We start from the raw sequence: 19,822 nt of genomic DNA, 5'->3' as shown, positions 1-19,822 counted from the left end.
GACAACAGAACATAGGGAAACAAATGACTAGCTAAATATTTAATATGTTGGAGTTTTTGATTGTTGGAGACAAAACCAAAATGATCTTCAGGGCCATACTTTGTGTCGAACTCATTCTCACTTGGTGGCAGATTTAAATGGCGTTGAATGGCAATTAAATATGTATGGCTTTTAAATGTTTGATCCCTGTCTGTACAGTGTGTGTCAATATTATTCCAAACATTTAATACATTTAACGTGTTAGTCCTTTTCCAGTTGTTTTCATTGTAAACACTGAGCAGGATCCATGGTGCACACACTGTTTGTGCTCTCCTCACCACCTCCAGCAGGGGGCAGCAGGTAGCTCACCTTGAAGCCAATGTCGCCCTTCTTGCAGCAGAGGCAGGCCAGCATGAGGAAGACGAAGGTGAAGAGGCCAGAGAAGGAGACAGCTACCACGGCCAGAGATGAAGGCCACGACAGCTCGCTCAGCGGAGCCCCATCTGCAACATGGGAGGATAATGCCACATTTAAAAATAGTGAAGGAGGTCCAATAACAATCTGTGGAGTCATACAGGAAATTAAAAGCTAAACAGAGATAAAGGTGATTTGTATGCACACAGATGATTTGTGACCGTTTCATTGGCAGCTTGAATAAAGATGGATGTGACTCATAATAATTCTCTTCTGCTTTCTATTCATCGCTACAATCTTTGACTGAATAGGAATCTGCGTTCTGTAGTTTGAAAACAGTATTCACCATGAAAGCTGACTCATGGAGGTAGAACGTTTTATACCACCCACACACACCTCGACTCCCTCTGGATAATAATTTAATAAAGCAGCAGACCAGGTGTCGTTACTCAGTCTGCTCAATGTAAACAACTGATGAATGAAAACACTCACTGGGTATGTATAATTTTCTTTTCATTTTCTGAAATGCCCCGCAAAATTGGCCTCAGAGCTACAATTCTAGATGCGCTCAGCGCTCTTAAATCCCAGCACATATTGAGACGTAGATACATGTAATTTTTACGTGGGCCTGCAACCAATAAACAGAGAGTACACACAATCTCCTACTTATTTTTTACATTTAGCAAGTTATTTACCATCTGTCTTTGTCTTCCTGTGTGCATATGTGCCGCACACATGTGTCAGTTTAACTTTAAGCCTCTAGTAGCTGAGGAAATCCATATTATCTGATATACAGTTTTCAAACTCCTGCCAGAACACTTGAGAGAGAAGAGAGGAAGAAGGAAAGAGAGAGAAAGAAAGCAAAATATGGAAACTGGATTGGAACACATTCATTCCCCAACGCTCCTATGCATCAGACTCAAACCCTCTAATGTAGTATCCATCTCATAGGACGCTTCTACAGGGAATATAACATGCTCACACTGTAGCTATATCTGACCCTGAGTCATATTTAATGTCTTAAGAAGCTAATGGAGCAGGGATTCTCTTATTTGCCTTTATGTTTAATTTAGGGTCCCATTATTTTTAACTAATAGTCCCTTCAAACGTTTTAACTAGTCATGTTCAATCAGGAGCAAAGAACGCCTTCGATTCTCTTCAAGATGCAGGTTCATATCTGTAAAACTCATGACCACTGTTTGAAACGCAGACTTTGTGTAAAAAGGACGATGTAAAAAACCCTGGTGACATCACTTTGCCATAGAATGAATTGTACAACTCTTCCCAGAAGTAAATCAATCTTTGCGTTTAACCGGTTAAATCATTATTAATACATTATGGTTATTTATCTTATTTGCTCCACTTTGTGGTTATTTCCCCAAAAGCTAAAATACATCTTTAATAAATGTGTTGGTTGTTAGGAATTCCTTGTTAATAAACAGCAATTGACATGATTTCTTTTTTTTACCATCTTGTTAAATAAATGTGTATTGTTGCGAGTTCTCAATCTGTGAGGTTTTTCTCACAACATGAATTGTTGAATAATTAGAATCTGAACTCTTCTTTCATGGTAAGCACAATGCCCACCCAAACCTAACTATCCAACCAAAATCTGTCACAACTCTCCCATCTGTCAACATAACTTCTTTGGAAATGCCAATGTCCCAGGCCTGCAGTTAGCCATGTTTACTCTCTTTCTCCGTTTATCAGAAAAAGAAAAGGATTGATATTTGTCCCCATTCCGGGATTCCTTTAATTTCCTTATTCTTGAATGGACAACACGATCATGACACCTCTGTGTCTATTGGGTCAACTCGGCCTATTGGTGTGCATGTTGTTTCAGCTCAGAGAGGGAGACTCAGCGGTCCTGACCCAGTTGGCTGTGGGGAACAGGCTGTTCCAGAGCCGACAGCTCCTGTGGCCCATGCAGCACCGCTCCAGCTGAAGGTTGACCCGGAGGTCACAGCCACAGAGCCTGCACTCATACTTTCACATGCAGACACGCACACACAACTGCAGACCCTTTTCCCCTCATATCCTCTGGACATTTGTAATACCACAGGAACCACAGTTTAATTGCCAAAAAATACTATTGTATATTACTATAGCAAGCGTTCTATTTAAATGGATCCACATCAAAGGCAAAATAAATATGCATATTCAAATGTAAGAGCTTCTTTTCATCTGCATATTAAATAACACAGCTTATTTTAATCATTTATAACCTTGTTTTCTATTTGTGAAATAAATGCTGGTAGTAAGTGTGTTATTGGTATTTTGCTCGACAACACATATTAGTTGATTACTTGTAGTTTACGGTGCAGTAAACCTCATGTCCCCTATTTATTTCCTCACTCTTGGAAATAACAGTGAGGCACATTTGTTCTGGTGCCTTGTTTACTGGCTATCTCTCCCCTCTATATGGCTGTATCATATTGTGAAAGATTCTGTGTAAGTCTGTGTGTTTCTGAAGTGAAAAATAGGGCGAGCTAATTGAGCAGGGCCCTTTCAGGATTCACCACAGACCGCAACACAAAGTCTGAGTAGATGGTGACACGACACATTGTGTTGAGGCTGACAGGAGAAACAGGGCTGAGTATTACATATTTAAAGAATGAAAACCATCTATAATGTACATGAGTTATTCCTCTGGCATTATACAGCCAAACCACCGTTTTCATTTGAAGGACATTTAGCACTTCAAACTGTTATTAGCAATTCAGTAGAAGGTGTTTAGCATGTTTTATCTTAGGGGAACCGTACAATAACATGCTTGGTCATTGGAAATGGAATGGATGAATGGATGTTAGACAGGGATGACATATGCTAAGAGATTATTGAATTAAGGTAAAAAAAAGGACACAACAGAAAATACACATATAAATACAGTATGGCTTGTTTGTGCTCTGGTTACTGATTCCATCTTTTGCACACCATCTATGTTTAAATCATAGGCAATGAGCTGGAAATGTTTATTTTAACAATGCAACCACCTGACAATTGTCGAGCCTATAAGCACTGATGAAGCAGCCAAGTGCAGAACAGAGGATACACTTCACTTTTTCACAGATAATGAAGAAATAACTGACATTTGCATCCACTCTCAATTTGTTTTGTAAGTCAAATGACTGGGGCCCCTGTAAAGTAGTTAGAGCAGCCCATGTGTCTTCTACATGTGGAACAAGAACTGTGTTTGCATTCATAAAACCACAGCTGAGTCACAGCAGTACCATGCAAATGAATAGGGGGCTGTGTTTTTTCATGCAGTGCAGTTGTCTTTCTGAACAGGACCTGCAATCTGAAACCATTGCTCTCTTCTGGATACAAATAAGAGAACGCTCAATCTGCTTCAGTTACTTTTGCGTTGTATTATTACTTAATGGATGAATAAAAGGATGACTTTTGAATCAAGGTTGAAGGCACCATACACGCATTTCCAAGAGCGTGACGGAACTCTGGGACCGAATGATTGTGGTGAATATGCCCCAAGACTTGGAAAAAGTTGCAAATGCAGATTATGTGTGCTTCTTTACTCATAGTTTTAGAAACATGACCAGGAAAACCTTTTTTTTAAAAAACAGATGGATAGATGATGCACTAAATTCCTCATCCCCAATTGTCAGTTAACCTATGCTTCCCCTGTACTGGCTTGAATCATAACCAACTTTTCACTTCACCAGACCTTTAAAACGTTTTTATTTGCCACAGAAAACCTAATATGATCATCCCGTAAAAACACCAGTGTCGCATAATCTTCATAAGTGCGACATTTGAAGAATCCATCGTCCACTCCCTGAGAAGAACTGTGAGAGAGCGGTCGCTCTGAGTCCTCCATAAATATTTGAGAAGCACACACATTATTTAACCGGCTGCACAGCGAAATGAAAATAAAGCACTTAAATCCAGGCTCAAACCCGCTTTATTAAAAAGCTGTCTTCAGGACTAGAGGAAGATGAGCCATGTCCTCACAAACGGGGAGGGGAGGGCTGCGATGGGGGCAGTCTGCCACCTCCACAATTCAGCCTGCCGCAGAGAGGAGGCAGTAGGATGACAGGAGGGAGGAAGAGAGGAAACATTAGTTGGTGTAGGGAGGGTGAATGAATGCGGAGGCCAACACTGTTGCATTGTATCTACCAAAACTGATCAATACAAGGCTTGCTTCATTAAGTGTGACCTTCCACGCTGTCAGATTACAGCCACACCATGTAATAACATGCTGAATGGGGACGGACAATTCAAGTCATCAATTACTTAGAGAAAGAATAAGTGGTGTCTCTTGCAGTCACAGAGCAAGAGCTAATATATTTTAAACATGCAACTAAGTCATAGCTTTAAAAATCCAACAGCTATTATAGTGCTGTAGTGTAGAGTGAGAGAGAAATAAAGGCATGTAGAGATGGGGGCCCATGGAGGAAGCAGGAATGCTCAGTGTTATTGTGTGGTGTGTGTGTGTGTGTGTGTGTGTGTGTGTGTGTGTGTGTGTGTGTGTGTGTGTGTGTGTGTGTGTGTGTGTGTGTGTGTGTGTGTGTGTGTGTGTGTGTGTGTGTGTGTGTGTGTGTGTGTGTGTGTGTGTGTGTGTGTGTGTGTGTGTGTGTGTGTGTGTGTGTGTGTGTGTGTGTGTGTGTGTGTGTGTGTGTCCATGCGTGTACAAGATAAGAATAGTGTTGTGTTAAGCACAGCCACTGAGCTTTTCATGGTAGATCGTAAATAAAGCATGCAGCAGTGAGGCCGGGCTTTCTGTTGCTGTGCAGCTGCAGCGGGCGGCTGAAGAATTTGAACGTCAGGTCTACAGCTGCTGGGATATTTACTACCTCCTATACACGATAGAGCTCATCGTACATTCAACAAATCTGTTCCAAATGGATACGTATAGGAGAGGGAGTGAGGACAAACAGTGCAAGGAAGGCTCCAGAGAGAAAAAAAGGGATTTTAGTCAAGGTAGAGTTACAGGATAATGCTTCCCACACATATCAAAGGCCAGGGCCGTGCTTTGTGTTCGCATTCACACACGATCACAAGAACGTGAACCCGCACAGAAAGCCCATTCAAAGTGTTGCACTGGGCTAACTTTTGTTTTTTTGTCGAAACTGAGAGCAGTGGGTTGTTGCAGCAAACCCATCATTTCCAACTTTGGAAGTTTTTTTTACTATTACATACAGAAATATGTGTATGTGCTCCAACATGTGTATTTGGGGGAGAGAAAACACATTCAAGCGTGTAGTACTGTGGACATGTTTGTCTCCTTTACAATGTTTCTATTCTCAGTGTCCACATTAAAGTCAAACCTCTGCTAGTACATGCGTGTACTGTGTTTTTCCAGTACGTTAATAATGCTATGTGTAGCATTTCTATGTCATTGCCAAATTGATTTGATTATTATAATATCAGCCGGTTACAAGACCGATTGCACTTTTCTCACGGGATTGTTAGTGCTAGTCCTTGTTAGAATGTACTTTTCCTATAAACTGTGAAGCTTCCTGTTGCAAAGAATCCTAAATCCTCAGTGAAGTTTCCCCCTCTACTTGACTCGAGGATATTTTCATTCCATTCATTCATTCATTCGGCTGTGTGTTTTCAAGTGTGATAAACTGTGAGCAGCCTCCATTTATTTCCATGCTGTATAACAACCACCCATTTCAGCTGATTTCAATCAAAACAGCCCAAACTACAAAATGCAAACTAGAGGAATCTGTCTCCTTTGCAATGATCCTTTACAATAACTCTAATCATATTTCAAATAATTAAATGATGTGTTTTTAACTATAACACCTTTACATGTGTAGTTGATCTGTGAAATTCAGACCCTTCATTTCCAGCAGTGTGCCCTTACTCGTGCTGTCAGGAGACGGACATGACAGGCCTGTAATAATGATCCACGGAGGTCCTCCCGGGGTCTCACTCCCAGTTAATGACAGTTATTAGGCCCTCTGCAGGCCAGTGCATCCCTCTGCCATCTGCAGCCATTCACAGAGAGCATGGATGGAAATGGATGAGGGATACGGTAAACTTCCATTAATAGTGTAATTGTTGCTTCTCCTGCAAACTGGAGACTGATATGTGTGTGCACATGGTGTGTGTGTGTGTGGTGTGTGTGTGTGTGTGTGTGTGTGTGTGTGTGTGTGTGTGGTGTGTGTGTGGTGGTGTGTGTGTGTGTGTGTGTGTGTGTGTGTGTGTGTGTGTGTGTGTGTGTGTGTGTGTGTGTGTGTGTGTGTGTGTGGTGTGTGCAGAGCGCCCCCTTCTATCTGTGTTCAGTCCTCCATCATGACAATCTAATACTATTTGCTGTGTTCTATCCAATTTCTCAACATTGCAACTTCAGCTTAAGCTCTCATAACTGAAAGTGGATTTTGTATTCAGCTGAAGCCCTTTTGTTTTCATTTGTTCATCTGTTGTAGGCCACTCATCATCATTGCTCTGAAAGTCTCTGTGTTGATTTATAAACTGTATATACATTCTTTGGCTCTGCTCATGCTGTCTCTTGACTGCCCTATATAGACATGTAAACCTATAGGTCACACTCATGGGCGTAGTTTCCACTGGGGACAGGGGGGACATGTCCCCCCCACTTTTCAAAATCCCGTTTGTGTCCCGGTCCCCCCACTTTTCAAATGGGTTTATTATAAATGTTTTACGCAAGCGGTCATCGTCACGGAGGAGCGTCTGTGTGTGTGTGTGGCACGAGCGCATTTTGTGGGAGAGAGAGATAGAGAGACACAGAGACAGAGACAGAGAGATAGATAGAAAGAGAGAGAGACAGAGAGAGGGAGACAGAGAGAGTTACAGGGGTTGTTGTTAGCATCTGGTGCTAACTCGGAGCTAACGGAGATTAGAAGCTGTTTCAACAATAAGGAGAGTGAGAGTCCTCTCCTGTCGGACTGAGAGGCTGAGATGACTACAGCTCAGGGAGATAAAGGACTCGCTGAGTGATTAGATTGTAAACTTTAGTCTAAGTTATCTCAGTGGGTCTCAAACGGTTTGGTCATCTATGTAAACAAATATTTCCATCTATTTAATATAGTTGTTCAAAATAAGTTAAGAAATCATTCCAATGTCAGTAAAAAACAAAAAAAACACAGTTTGAAAGGGGAGTGATTAGTAAAATATGCAGAAATAAAAAGAAAGAATGCAGACTAGGTAAGATAAAGATAGGAGAGGAGTTTATCAATGATTTGTTATTGGTTGTGAGCATATTCTAATGGTGTTTTGATTATTGAAATATATACAGTTCTGTTTCATATGAGTGTTGAGAGCTGTATCCATACATCTCTTAATTTTAAGTGCACCAGATTGATGCATTCAACTTCAATTTAAAGACAAAAATCTTCTCCTCATTATATACACTACACATCTTTCTTGGATTTTTTAACACCATAGTCCCTAATATATATTTGTAGAAAGGCAGGAAATGGAATTAATTCGAGAAAAACGTTTCATTGCGGAGGACCCCCTGTTTTGTCTCCCCCCCACTTCTCAAACCAAAGTTACACCCTTGGTCACACTTTTCTCCTGTCTCTATCCATCCAGTCTGATCTATCCTAAGCGCTTTCCCACCCTTCTTCCTCCATCACTGTTGTGTTTGTGTGTGAGAGTGTTTTTGTTGGAAGGCACTTGGTGCAGCTCAGGCAGAGCAGATGGAGGAGCTTGTTTGCCCCTGCAGCACTGTCCTGAATTTGAATGCATGATCCGAGAGATGTGGGGCCCTTTTTGCTCTCTTTTTGTGTTGTATGTTTTACATTAGGATCATGGAGGGGAAGTGAAAAGTCGCTTAAGTGGTTTAATAATGACAGTCTCTTGTTGCATATGGTGGCATTAGCCTCCACAGACTGAAATATTTGCAGTATATTCAATGCAGCTTGGTCATTAGCGCCACCGGGACATGTTTCTTAGTCAAAATAGCCAACATATCGTTTCTGAAAGACACAAAGCTCAGTCAGGGACCACACATTCAAATTAAATACTTGTATATAACACAGTTACTGCGTGATGTACATATCTATTTGTCACCAATCTATTGTATACTCACTGCAGTTGAAACGGTATCTCAGCCTCTCTTTTCCCCCCTCTTTGTCTCCCCCTTACTCTTTCTCAAGACGATTTGATTGCAGTGGGCAAGGTCTGGCACCTTGCCCACCCTGCAGCACTGTCATTACTTGGTCTTGGTCAAAAGCAAGAAGCGGTGTGTTTGCATGTGTGCATGCATAGCAACCATACAAGTAAGTGATTTCAAAAAAGCGACAGACAACTACAGAGGGAAGATGTCTGCAGAGACTCTCACGGGCGGGGAGGCTTCTGTTCTGCCAGTCTGTGTCAAAGCATGCAACATTCTCTGTGATGTATTCGGTCTTCAGAGTGTCGAAACGACTGATGCTGAAGCTTTTTTAATTGTTTATGTCTGAGGCAAGATCAAGACTATTAATTGTGTAAAGCTATGGTAACACAATGTTGTATATAATGTAATAAACACAGAGAAATTGAATAGATTCACCTTATCGGCATTGAGTCCCTATTCAGCTCATTGAGTGTGGGCACAATATCTAATAATGCTACAACCCGACATATTAGGATTTGTCTTTATTAAAATCATGCAGTATGCTAAAAAGTACTAAAGATGAGTTAGTGCTTTCTTTGTTTGACTTGATAAACGGTGTTAAAATCCAAACAAAAACACTATTCAACAACAATACTTCACATTTATTTTAAGCTCTAACAACTGACTTTTCAACAAACTTCTTTAAACTCTGCTTAAAATGTTAACTTAATGTGTTGATATTGGCAGGGGTGCAATCTAACATAGGCATTACTGTTTTAAGGCTAAAACAATACCTCCTCTATTGTATCATTTATGAGTAAATCATCTCCACAGCTCTGCACAATGGCTCCAGGAGGGTGTGAAACACAAATTAGATGCATGTGCAAACCATATAAAGACATAGAAATATGCACTTGGAATGACATTTGAGCCTTGAGTCTCATGATGCAGACACAAGGCAGTGTGTGTGTGTGTGTGTGTGTGTGTGTGTGTGTGTGTGTGTGTGTGTGTGTGGTGTGTGTGTGTGTGTGTGTGTGTGTGTGTGTTTGTGTGTGTGTGTGTGTGTGTGTGTGTGTGTGTGTGTGTGTGTGTGTGTGTGTGTGTGTGTGTGTGTTTCTGTGGAGATGTGGAGATGTGTGTGCTTGTTTGAGTGGAAAGACACAAACATACCTGAGCAAAACAAGTCAGTGTGAGTAATGCTGGCTGCTATGCACCTATTATCCCTGCCATATTCTTCTGGTTTCTTGGTCTAAGCACATACTAGGAGGATGTGTCTGAATAGTGGCAGTGAATTAACACAGTGACACTTTTGACCCGAATGTGTTTCACCTATCGATGACATTTCAAAGCGGTCCTTTTGAACACAAGAACACACATGGATCCTCTTTTCTGTTCTGTCATTTTATCATCATCATCATTAAATGGCTCGGGTGCTCAACTGTTTAAATTCACTGACAAGAATTGATGTTTGGTGACAAATTAAATACATAATGAAGCCCATCAAATATGCAGTCGCGCACGCACACACACACAAACACACACACACACACACACACACACACACACACACACACACACACACACCATTATGAAACAAAAAAAACCACCTCATCCCACAGAGAGCACATAGGAGACATAGCTGGTTCCACTTGACTGCTTAAATCCACTTCATTCTTATTTGAGTTCCTGCAGAGGCTTACTTATGTAACCAAAGTGCTTGGTTACACATGGAGAGATGAATAATCAAATAGTCAGCAGTGACCGAGTCAGTGGGAGGAGCTCCGAGAGCAAGTCAAAACATCCTTCTTCTCCGATATAAGTAGCACCTTGGTCAAAGGTGCAGTGCTGTGTCCATGTTTATACAAGGGCACGTGTAAAATGTTCCTGTATGTGGAATGTGCATTAAGTGTGTGTGAGCGATAGAAAAGTGTGTGTTATGCGTTTACACAAAGATACAATCCATAGCATTCCCACTAGCTGCCACTGCCACCTCCAGGCAGCAGAGGAGACTGCTGAAAGACTCCCACACTGCTGCATTGTCAGCTTGTCGGTGTACCGGTGATGCCTTTCAGGTCAGTCTGTCTTCTGTTTGCCCCGACAGTAAAGCGATGCATATTAGTTCTGTTCGCAGGATGCAGCCAGGTTTTCAAATACCCTTCACACACACACACACACACACACACACACACACACACACACACACACACACACACACACACACACACACACACACACACACACACACACACACACACACACACACATGCCAACACAGACACACATCTGCTCCCTTCGCTGATGGGAGAGCTCTCCGAGGTGCTGAAGCACCAGGTGCAAGTCGTGGTTGTCATCGGTGCATAATGCCACACATTTACACAACTTTCCCCCGGCCGCACACAAAACAAGATCCGGCGCTGTGTGAGGGCTGATGGTAAAGAGTTAAAAAACCCTGCCATGGTGTTTACATCCATCCTCAAATGGCTTTCACAATGACGTGCAGCTTGTCGACCTACCTAGCCTCTAGTTTACCTCTGTCTTGGTGTGTGTATGTGCATGAGTATGTGCATAGGAAGAGCACACTATGTTCTTACCCGGGCTCAGAGAGAGGAATTGCAGCTGAGCACTGCTACAGTTCTAACTCTAGATGTTGTGTTTGTAACTGTTTTTTATTTATAACTCTGTCCTTAGCACTGGCCTCCTCACACAGCCCTTTTATCCCCTAGGCAACACTGATTCTCAGAACAATTATTAGGGAGGAACAGGCTGCTTCGAGGTGCTCCTCTAATGAGAAATGTAAATCATTATGACAGGAGAGTGACGACACAGACATCCATCCTCTCCGCATGCTAAATACAAGCTACATGTACACGCCCACTCATGCCCCACCATGCTTCTAAAGAGAACCAATCCCAATGCATTCCACCCTGATCTGTCACTGAGGCTATTCATTTAGCTACTGTCAGCCGAAGAAAAGATAAAGGAATGTTTCACTGCACATTCCTGAGGGACTATTTTTAAAACCTGAAATGTACTCCTGGAAGAATACACTAACACTATTAAATTAGAAGATGCCCCACAAGAGCCACAGTCAGCAAGCATTTTACCCATAACTCAGCTGGGAACCATTTAATATCCTGCTTCAAATTAAAAGGTTGCACTTTGTATCATATTTCAGTGCAGAACCAGGGGTAGCCAGCTCAGCACCCACTATACCTTCCACACGAGAAGTGCTTTTGTCATGGTTTTCCAAATATCAGAACACTAAACCCCTGTGTGTTTCTCTTTGCAGTGTATTATGAATCCGAGCAGAATATTATCTGGAACAGGTAAGTCATTATTAATAAACAAATCCTTCAAAGACGTGTTGTCATATCAATGTACCTACAGTCTTTGGAATTATTAACTTGTCGTTTATCTTGGGTTTTGCATTAAAAAAAAACCTATGACTGTAAAAGCAGTGGTTCTAGATCTGAAAGTGTGCTCTCATTACTTCATTATTTTTAACTGGATGTTGACAGTCAAAATGATTTCTTGCTATAATGTCCGTTTACAGGAATAAATGAAATCTGATTGTGAGCACATCAACTTCCAAAATGCACAGGGACTCTCTTACAAAGAAATGTTGACTTTAAATGGAAGCCCCTTTTAGTGTCATGTTCTGGTGGAAAACCGAGAAGAGATGCAAATAATATGAAGTGGGGAGTCCCAGGAAGGTATGTGGGTGGAATACTTGGACAAAGAGTGATCACTAATGCAGTTAGGGGAGGACTGATAGAGTCCAAAACTTGACTGGACTCACTGTCATTTGTATGCTCAGCACATTGCAGGGACTCTCTCAGTCCTGTATACACGTGCAAACCGTTATTTATTCTGCTCTAATTCAAGCCCCTACACAGGACAGCCATGACTTCCTGCTCGGTGGTCCCGTAGCACTGCAGCAGCACCTGGGTCCTCTTCCCCACCATGCCAACATCCGGAGGATTCATAAAGGCTGCATTAAAACGGGCGAAGAGAATGCCATCTCAAGCATGTCAGCATTATACCTTTGTCAGCATGTCACCTCTGTGATGTTGCAGCACACACACACACACACACACACACACACACACACACACACACACACACACACACACACACAGACACACACAGACACACACACACACATTTAGATGCAGGGTGTAGGACTATGCAGAATATGTGCAGGCTTAACTTTTAGCCCTCATCACTAAGATGTCATTGAATGTAAAACAACTATACCTATGCTAATTTAAAATGTTTAAGGTCACTGTGGGAGCGGATGATGATGATGATGATGATGATGATGATGATGATGATGATGATGATGATGATGATGATGATGATGATGATGATGATGATGATGATGATGATGATGATGATGATGATGATGATGATGATGATGATGATGATGATGATGCTGCTGCTGCTGCTGGTGACTAAGAAAATGCTGTGTGTGTACAATGATACAGCCAGACACAGGGTGGCCCTACATGAAACACCAGATATCGCTCAGTTTGATTAAGAAGACACATAATGGAAAAACGCCATCGTTCATCAGATTGACCCTTACCTGTATCGAAGTGGGAGCTGAAGGCAAAACTGGGATTGAAAAACGCCGAAGACATGACAATCACATGTAGGACAAAGACCATCCTCCTCGTTCCGTAGCAGAAGACAGCAGAAGCCTAAACACAAAAAGGTCAAGGATAAATTCCCGACTCAGGTGCTTTTGAGAATCATGTAACCTAAGCGGTAATGCGCAGCATTTTATTCCATCACACCTCACAGAGAGCCCAGCGAAAAATCCTGCTCCACCTTCAGCTCGAACAGATTTGGGGACAGATGTTGACAGTCATTTCCATTTCACAACATCTGTTAGTTTATTTTCTTAAGAATAAAATACCGTCTCGTTGTCTTCCAGTTGACTGAAATTCTGGACAGGCTTGATGTACCGACTCGGTCACCCGTTTTTCACTGTTAAATCTGCACTGCTCCAAACATTTGGTGATCTTCAATTTGTGTTCCTTTCAGAATAAAGCTCGGTTTGCTCCTATGTCCGTACTACATGGTAGGCGAGCATCTGGTTCTTAAAAAAAAAAAACGGCCAGCTACGAGCATGGGTTTCAGCTTCGGTCCAGAAAGAATGAGCGACATCTTGCACCAGGATCAAGCCACATAAAATTAGCAACTACTTCCGTTTGAACCTTTCAAAATAGAACGGACTTGCTCAGGACTACGAGACAAATTGAGTCGGGCCTTTAATTTGAAGAGCAAAAATCACGTATGCCTACTGCCCAAGCTTTCTCTGTCACACTTGACGCAGCCAGCCTACAGGAATCCTGCCAGTGAGCGTGTGCGCGTGCATGTAGGGTCATTTTGAAGACAACATTTTCCTGAAATACTTTAGGTTTTAACTGATTTGGGGAACACAGGCATGGACGTCACGTACCTCTATCCTGATATAGGCTACCACGTGTTCCATCCAAGACTGTTCCCCAGATACTCTGGGCCGGTGAAAGGGTCGGCGCTGTGCATGGGGGTCGGATTGTTTTGTCACTGTCAGATAACGCAGGCAGTATGAGTATCAAACATAGACTGTATCAAGCAGAGGTTTAAAGTGTTATTTCTGAGCACATCATCGAGACGGAGTGGTAAGTAAAGCCGTAGCTGTCTGTGTGTGTGTGTGTGTGTGTGTGTGTGTGTGTGTGTGTGTGTGTGTGTGTGTGTGTGTGTGTGTGTGTGTGTGTGTGTGTGTGTGTTGTGTGTGTGTGTGTGTGTGTGTGTGTGTGTGTGTGTGTGTGTGTGTGTGTGTGGGTGTGTGTGTGTGTGTGTGTGTGTATCTGTGTGTGTCTGACGCCACTAGTGGACAGGTAAAGAAACGCATACAGCACTGGCATCACCATGGTGGCATGTGTGTATCGCAAAATTGAGGTAGGGGCCCAACTGGTATGTCTGATTATGCATTGATCAGACCAAAAATATCTTAAAAGGAGGTCAAAGTTAGCAATGCTTATGCTACATTGAATTGTAAACCTAAAATAATCCTCACCCCCACCTATATCTCGTTAGGGATAGAAAAATATCTTTGTTTGGGTTTGAATAGACTCTTTCAGGCCTAAAGGCCAATCTCTCCCACGTGCTGATTTATCACACCACACTCTTATTGGCCCTCTGCTGGTTGTTAGTAGTAAAGCAGAGATTGTTGAGATTTTAGCAAAGTGCCGACGAAAGTCTCTCAAAGTTCAAAGCCACAATCTAAATTTCCTCAATATTATAAACCTTCATTTAGGCAATAATAAGTAATCGGTTGAAAATGGTTATATATTTCATACAGCATATATAGTACATTCGTTGTAATACTTTCTTACAGGCACACACAATTACAGTACTCGTGAAGTGTGTTCTTTGCATGCCATTCTTTCAATAGATGAAACATTTATTGTTTGCCTGTGTTTGGTTTAATCTTCAAGACCCAGTAAGGGGAGTTGATACAGTATGAGGTGTTATGCTCTTGAATGCACACTAGAGAGCAGCACTGGATTACTATTAGAGCTGCATAAAGAACACTGATTTTAAAAGTAACGACCCTATTTCGACGCAACTGATTGCTCATTTTTCAACTACTCTCTCTCTCATGCAGGATGCACCTGCAGTCTTTCTGTCCTTATTTAGTTTCATGTAAATTAAGAGGTTAAGTTCCAGTTCTCTGTAAAACTGCCAATAACCGAATAAACTTGCCCTCAACTGTGTTTTGTTTTCGGCACATCGTAAATATTGTATTTGTTTCCTCTTTTAATCGGCAAAAGGCTTTACAAGTTTTCAATTATATAAACATTATTATTGCCAACTCTTACTAAGGCTAGAAAATAAAACGTTGACTGGGATGAATCACACCATTATGAAATGTAATAAGAAAGTATTTTTCATAAAACAGGAAGTCTTTTCAGACCTTGACATGAAATTTGTTGGGATTGTCAAGGAAATAAACACTTTAAATAATCATTATAAACAAAGCTCCTCCTCCTGTCAGCCACTCTCAGTTTCAGTGTTCAAGTATTAAATGGCTCCTCCAGCTCCTCCTCTCCTCATCCTCCAAACCCTCTCCTCTGTCAGCAGTGAGCTCACTTTCTTAGTTCCAAGGCCCTCCTCACACACTGACACCATGCTGGGGACCCTCTGCACTCTCATCACTGCTCTAACATGTAAGCAGGCTGACTGACTGCAGCTCTGACCTCATGTTGGATTCATCAGTCTGTGTGTTTCTCTTGACTCCATGTCCTCTTGTTGTTTCCAGGTGTGAGTGGTGTGACGGTGGTGACACAGAAGCCTGTAGTGACGGTGAGGAAAGGAGAGACAGCCTCCATGGACTGTAACCTGGGGACTGTTACTAACAGTGCTGCACGCTGGTACAAACAGATTCCTGGAGGAGCTCCTCAGTTTGTTTTATTTTTTTATCACATCAATAGCGCTCCAACATATGGCTCTGGCTTCTCCTCTCCAAAGTTCACATCTACTCATCAGTCTACATCAGATTATCGTTTGATCATCAGCAATGTGGAGGAGGGAGACTCAGCAGTCTATCACTGTCACACATGGGACAGCTCTGCTAAAGAGTACGTATCACAGTGATTTACACCGTGACAAAAACCTCCCCACAAGAACTTCTGCTTTTTCACTCTCTGACACATCTGATAACAGAGCCATCAAAAAACTCAGTGTCTCACACCATGTGCAATTCATTGTTTAAAAACATTAAAAGGATTTTACCAGATTCATTTTAACAATAATTTATAAATGTATCCATACCTTTAATAAATGCTTTAATAATGAAAATACGAATAAATAAATATGCCATACAGCATCATCCATAATACATGAAAATAATTCAAGCTTTTAAAGCCACTTTATCTTGCTAAATAATATCTTATAATAATAGAAAATGTACATAATCTGGGTTTAATGCAGAAGATACAGTAACAGTGACGGGACCTTAGTGAGTCCTGTTTCCTGAGGCCCTGAAGAAACCTGACATACAATATTGAAAAAGTAACATCACTACATTCACATCAGGAAATCTAGATGCAGACAATCAATAAACTACATATATTTTAAATAAGTTTGTATAATTAGGTAACATTTTTGTTTGTAGAGATTAACATTAAAACATTTGAAGATACAATCTTTTTCCATTCTGTTACGTTCACAAATAAATAAAAAGATAAGAAAAATATGAATTTATACATTGATGGTGTCGTTGATAATATTATTAGACCACAAATTAAAATGTAGATTAAATCAGAAACTCCATCTGGTGGAAGTTAATAATACTCATGCAGAGGACATCAACAGATGGCCAAACACCGTCTGCTTAAAACATAACAAATAAATGAAAAGATTGCTCCTGTAATTATAAAAAAGTTTCACATCAAAAACATAATGTAGTTTGTCTGTGAATGAAAGCAGTCCTCAAGTCCAGCAGAGTTTTGGAATAGAATCAGCCTGATGAAGTGAAGGAGATGTTGACAGTGAAAGTTGCTCTCAGCAGGGTGTTTCAGTTCCACTCCCCTCATCAGTGAGAGTCAGGAGGTTTTTGTACAGCCATGTATACAAACTGAATCACTGTGGTATTCGGACAAGGCACCAAGCTGATTGTGACAAGTAAGTACTTTCTAACTCATCTTAGAACAGGATACATTTAAAGTTTCTGTATTTAGAATCATCAACCTATGTATGCGTTGATAAGTGTTTAAAACATTAATCATGTTTTTCATTCAAAAGCAGATTCATTTTTGATCTTCATGCCAAGCTGTGTGTTTGAAGCTAACAATCTGAAATGCTCACAATATTTAAAATATGTTCAACAAATATTTAAAACATATGTTGATGGTTGAGGGAACATCTTAAAACTGTATTTAATTTGAAGACTTTTTTTTTATTGTGATATCAATACTAAAAGTGTGTGTTTATAATGTTTAATTACTATTAGTCTTAAGTTTAGGAATACATTTAAATATCCCCTAATATTTCTGTGGCTATCTGGGATTAGAATTTGCTCTCTCTTTGGTGGTTATATATATATATATATATATATATATATATATATATATATATAATAAAATCAGAGTTACTGTTGATACACCATCACATCGAACACTGACTTAAATTAGTATATTACACATTTTAAAACAGGATAAGACATATAAAGTGACTTTATTAATTGATTAAAATAATCCTGAAAAAAGGAAAAAAATGTATTGGTTTGTGTTTGATAGATTTGTTTTTAAAAGTAACAGTGCTCATATGAGTTAATAACTTCTATGTTTCTCTTTTGCCAATTTAACATGCTTTACTTTTTCAGATTGATTGTTATAATATAAACTCATACTAAATGGTTCTGTTTCTGTCATGCTTTGAATAAATGATTTGATTAGTATTTGATCGAAGCTCTCCATGTGTTTTCAGGCTCCAGCCTCCCTCCTCCTGTCCTCACAGTCTTCCCTCCGTCCAGTGCTGAGCTCCAGGCCAACAAAGCCTCTCTGCTGTGTCTGTCCAGTCAGTCTGTGCCTTTTGCAGATGTGAGCTGGTTGTCTGCTGGGAGTCCAGTGAGCAGTGGGATCTCTACCAGCACCGCTGCTCAGCAACCCGACAAGACTTTTAAAATCAGCAGCTATCTGTCCGTCCAGACGTCAGACTGGAACATGGATAAGGTTTACACATGTAAAGTGACTCAGGGCTCCCAGACTTCAGAGCAAAACATCAAGAAGTCCGAGTGTCCCGCTGAGCAATAGTAGAGGAGCACAATGACCGTTTACTGTCTGCTGCTTTATTGTGTGTGCTGTTTGGTCATCACCAGCTTTACATGTGAGAGAACATGTGTCTGCAGGCTTGGAATATAAATGTTGACAGTAACAGGGAAGTGTTGTATCAGCTTTGCAAATGGCGCATTTCTTTTTTGCAAGATTTATTAAAAATACAAATAAAAAATATCTGAGAACAAAAAAAGTCTTTGTATTTATTCATACTTTTCAATGAAATCTTGAAACCTTGAGATTAAAGACCTGTCCTTCCAAACTCTTACTAATCAAAATATGTGTAGAATTCAGAAAGCCCAATTGTTATTAGAAGTTTATTTTTAATAAAAGGAGAAGATAGAGATTAACATTACGTCGCTGTTTTTAAGCTGCTTGCACCAGATCTTAGAAGACATCCGAACAAAAGAGACACTGAAAGTGAGTTTTCATGCTCCGTCAGTCAAGCATCACCTCTCTGCTCCTCCCTCTCTTCCGTCCCAGGATGCACCTGTAGGCCTCGACTCCTTATTTATAGCTCCATGTCAATGAAGAGGTCAAGAGTCAGCTCTGTGTAAAGTAGTGAAACTTCTCAAACTGAAATACATTGATAGTTTCATTGTTAACATTTGGTCATTCACAGTTTACTTCTAAATGTGCAGTCAGTTTAGTTTTGGATTGGGTCCCCTGGGCCAGCGAGTGTGTGCCCATCTACATGCAGTTCTCTCATTTGGATCAAAATGTATCTTTACTTTAGTCCGGATTCAAACATGACATATCTTCAGGATATAACAAGTTGATCATATCCACTCTTCAACCTAGCATCCAGTTTAAAGAGGAGGTTTTTTTAAACTCAAATGCGGAAGCAGATCTTTTTTTCTGTAGCTCTCTAACCTCCCGCCTTTTTATTTTCTTTAATGTTTCAACTGATAACTTACTAAGGCAAGTTGAGTCCATGTGACAAAATGTTCAAGTTGTGAAGAAAATGAATACATGATGTAAGTTTAACCTTCTCAAACTAGAAAAGCTGAGTTTAAAATCCAAAAGCTCTTTGAATGAATGAGACAATCTAACTTGATATAACTACAGTGTAGCATTACAACAGACACTGGGGCTCTTTCTGATGGGGTATTCTTTTAATTAAATTAACTTAGTGAAAAGGTAATTTTCATAAATGTTGTAAGTATTAAACAGTAGAAATCCATGAAGGATATAAAAGAATACTCTGCACACGTATATAATTCACATAGAAGGTAAAATGTCTGTGTTTATAGTCACTGACAGTTTACTGTTATTTTACAGAAAGCTGTTACTTGAACTCTTCATTTACATAAAGCTATTAGAAAGAAGAGGAGGGCTACAGGTGCATCCTGGGAAGGAAGGAACGGAGGAGTAGAGAGGTGATGCTTGACTGACAGAGGATGAAAACTCACTTTCAGTTGCTGATTGTATTGTAGGTACGTTTTTCTCTATTTTATCCTTTAACACACTTAAAATCATATTCTTAAATAAGTTTATACCATATGAAAGAATTTTAAGCACATTTTCTTGACAAAGATTTAACTAAAAGTGAGATATAAAGATACCATCTGTG

At 40.5% G+C, this 19,822-nt stretch overlaps 2 protein-coding genes across 5 annotated transcripts in view; one reads left to right on the top strand and one right to left on the bottom strand.

The window, feature by feature from the left end:
* aatka (apoptosis-associated tyrosine kinase a) overlaps nt 1-13,584 on the bottom strand; it is a 31,377-nt gene extending 17,793 nt beyond the window's left edge. Inside the window, exons 1-3 of one of the 2 annotated variants that reach the window (XM_034219914.1) lie at nt 13,222-13,584; nt 13,011-13,125; nt 349-482 (exon numbers count right to left, since the gene is read on the bottom strand). In XM_034219914.1, the coding sequence (XP_034075805.1) occupies nt 349-482; nt 13,011-13,092 (216 nt within the window). In that variant the 5' untranslated portion in view covers nt 13,093-13,125; nt 13,222-13,584. Of the gene's footprint in view, nt 1-348; nt 483-13,010 lie in introns of both variants that reach the window. The other variant, XM_034219915.1, reaches the window with a different exon arrangement.
* A 217-nt stretch (nt 13,585-13,801) lies between these two features.
* On the top strand, nt 13,802-18,442 carry LOC117548551 (immunoglobulin lambda-1 light chain-like). Of its 3 annotated transcripts, XM_034219920.1 has the most exons (5): nt 13,802-14,091; nt 15,554-15,642; nt 15,735-16,057; nt 17,065-17,098; nt 17,903-18,442. In XM_034219920.1, the coding sequence occupies exons 2-5, from the start codon at nt 15,603-15,605 to the stop codon at nt 18,226-18,228; spliced, it is 723 nt and encodes a 240-aa protein (XP_034075811.1). In that variant the 5' UTR covers nt 13,802-14,091; nt 15,554-15,602; the 3' UTR covers nt 18,229-18,442. The 3 variants fall into 3 exon arrangements, with proteins under 3 accessions (XP_034075811.1, XP_034075810.1, XP_034075809.1); XM_034219919.1 differs by lacking the exon at nt 13,802-14,091 and having other exon boundaries at nt 15,486-15,642; nt 15,735-16,054; nt 17,062-17,098; XM_034219918.1 differs by lacking the exon at nt 13,802-14,091 and having other exon boundaries at nt 15,486-15,642.
* The last annotated feature ends 1,380 nt before the right edge of the window (nt 18,443-19,822 follow it).

Source organism: Gymnodraco acuticeps, unplaced genomic scaffold, assembly GCF_902827175.1.
Source record: "Gymnodraco acuticeps unplaced genomic scaffold, fGymAcu1.1, whole genome shotgun sequence".
Taxonomy (NCBI): Eukaryota; Metazoa; Chordata; class Actinopteri; order Perciformes; family Bathydraconidae; genus Gymnodraco; species Gymnodraco acuticeps.
The sequence above is the reverse complement of the archived record's forward strand: the minus strand, read 5'-3'. Positions and strand labels throughout refer to the sequence as shown.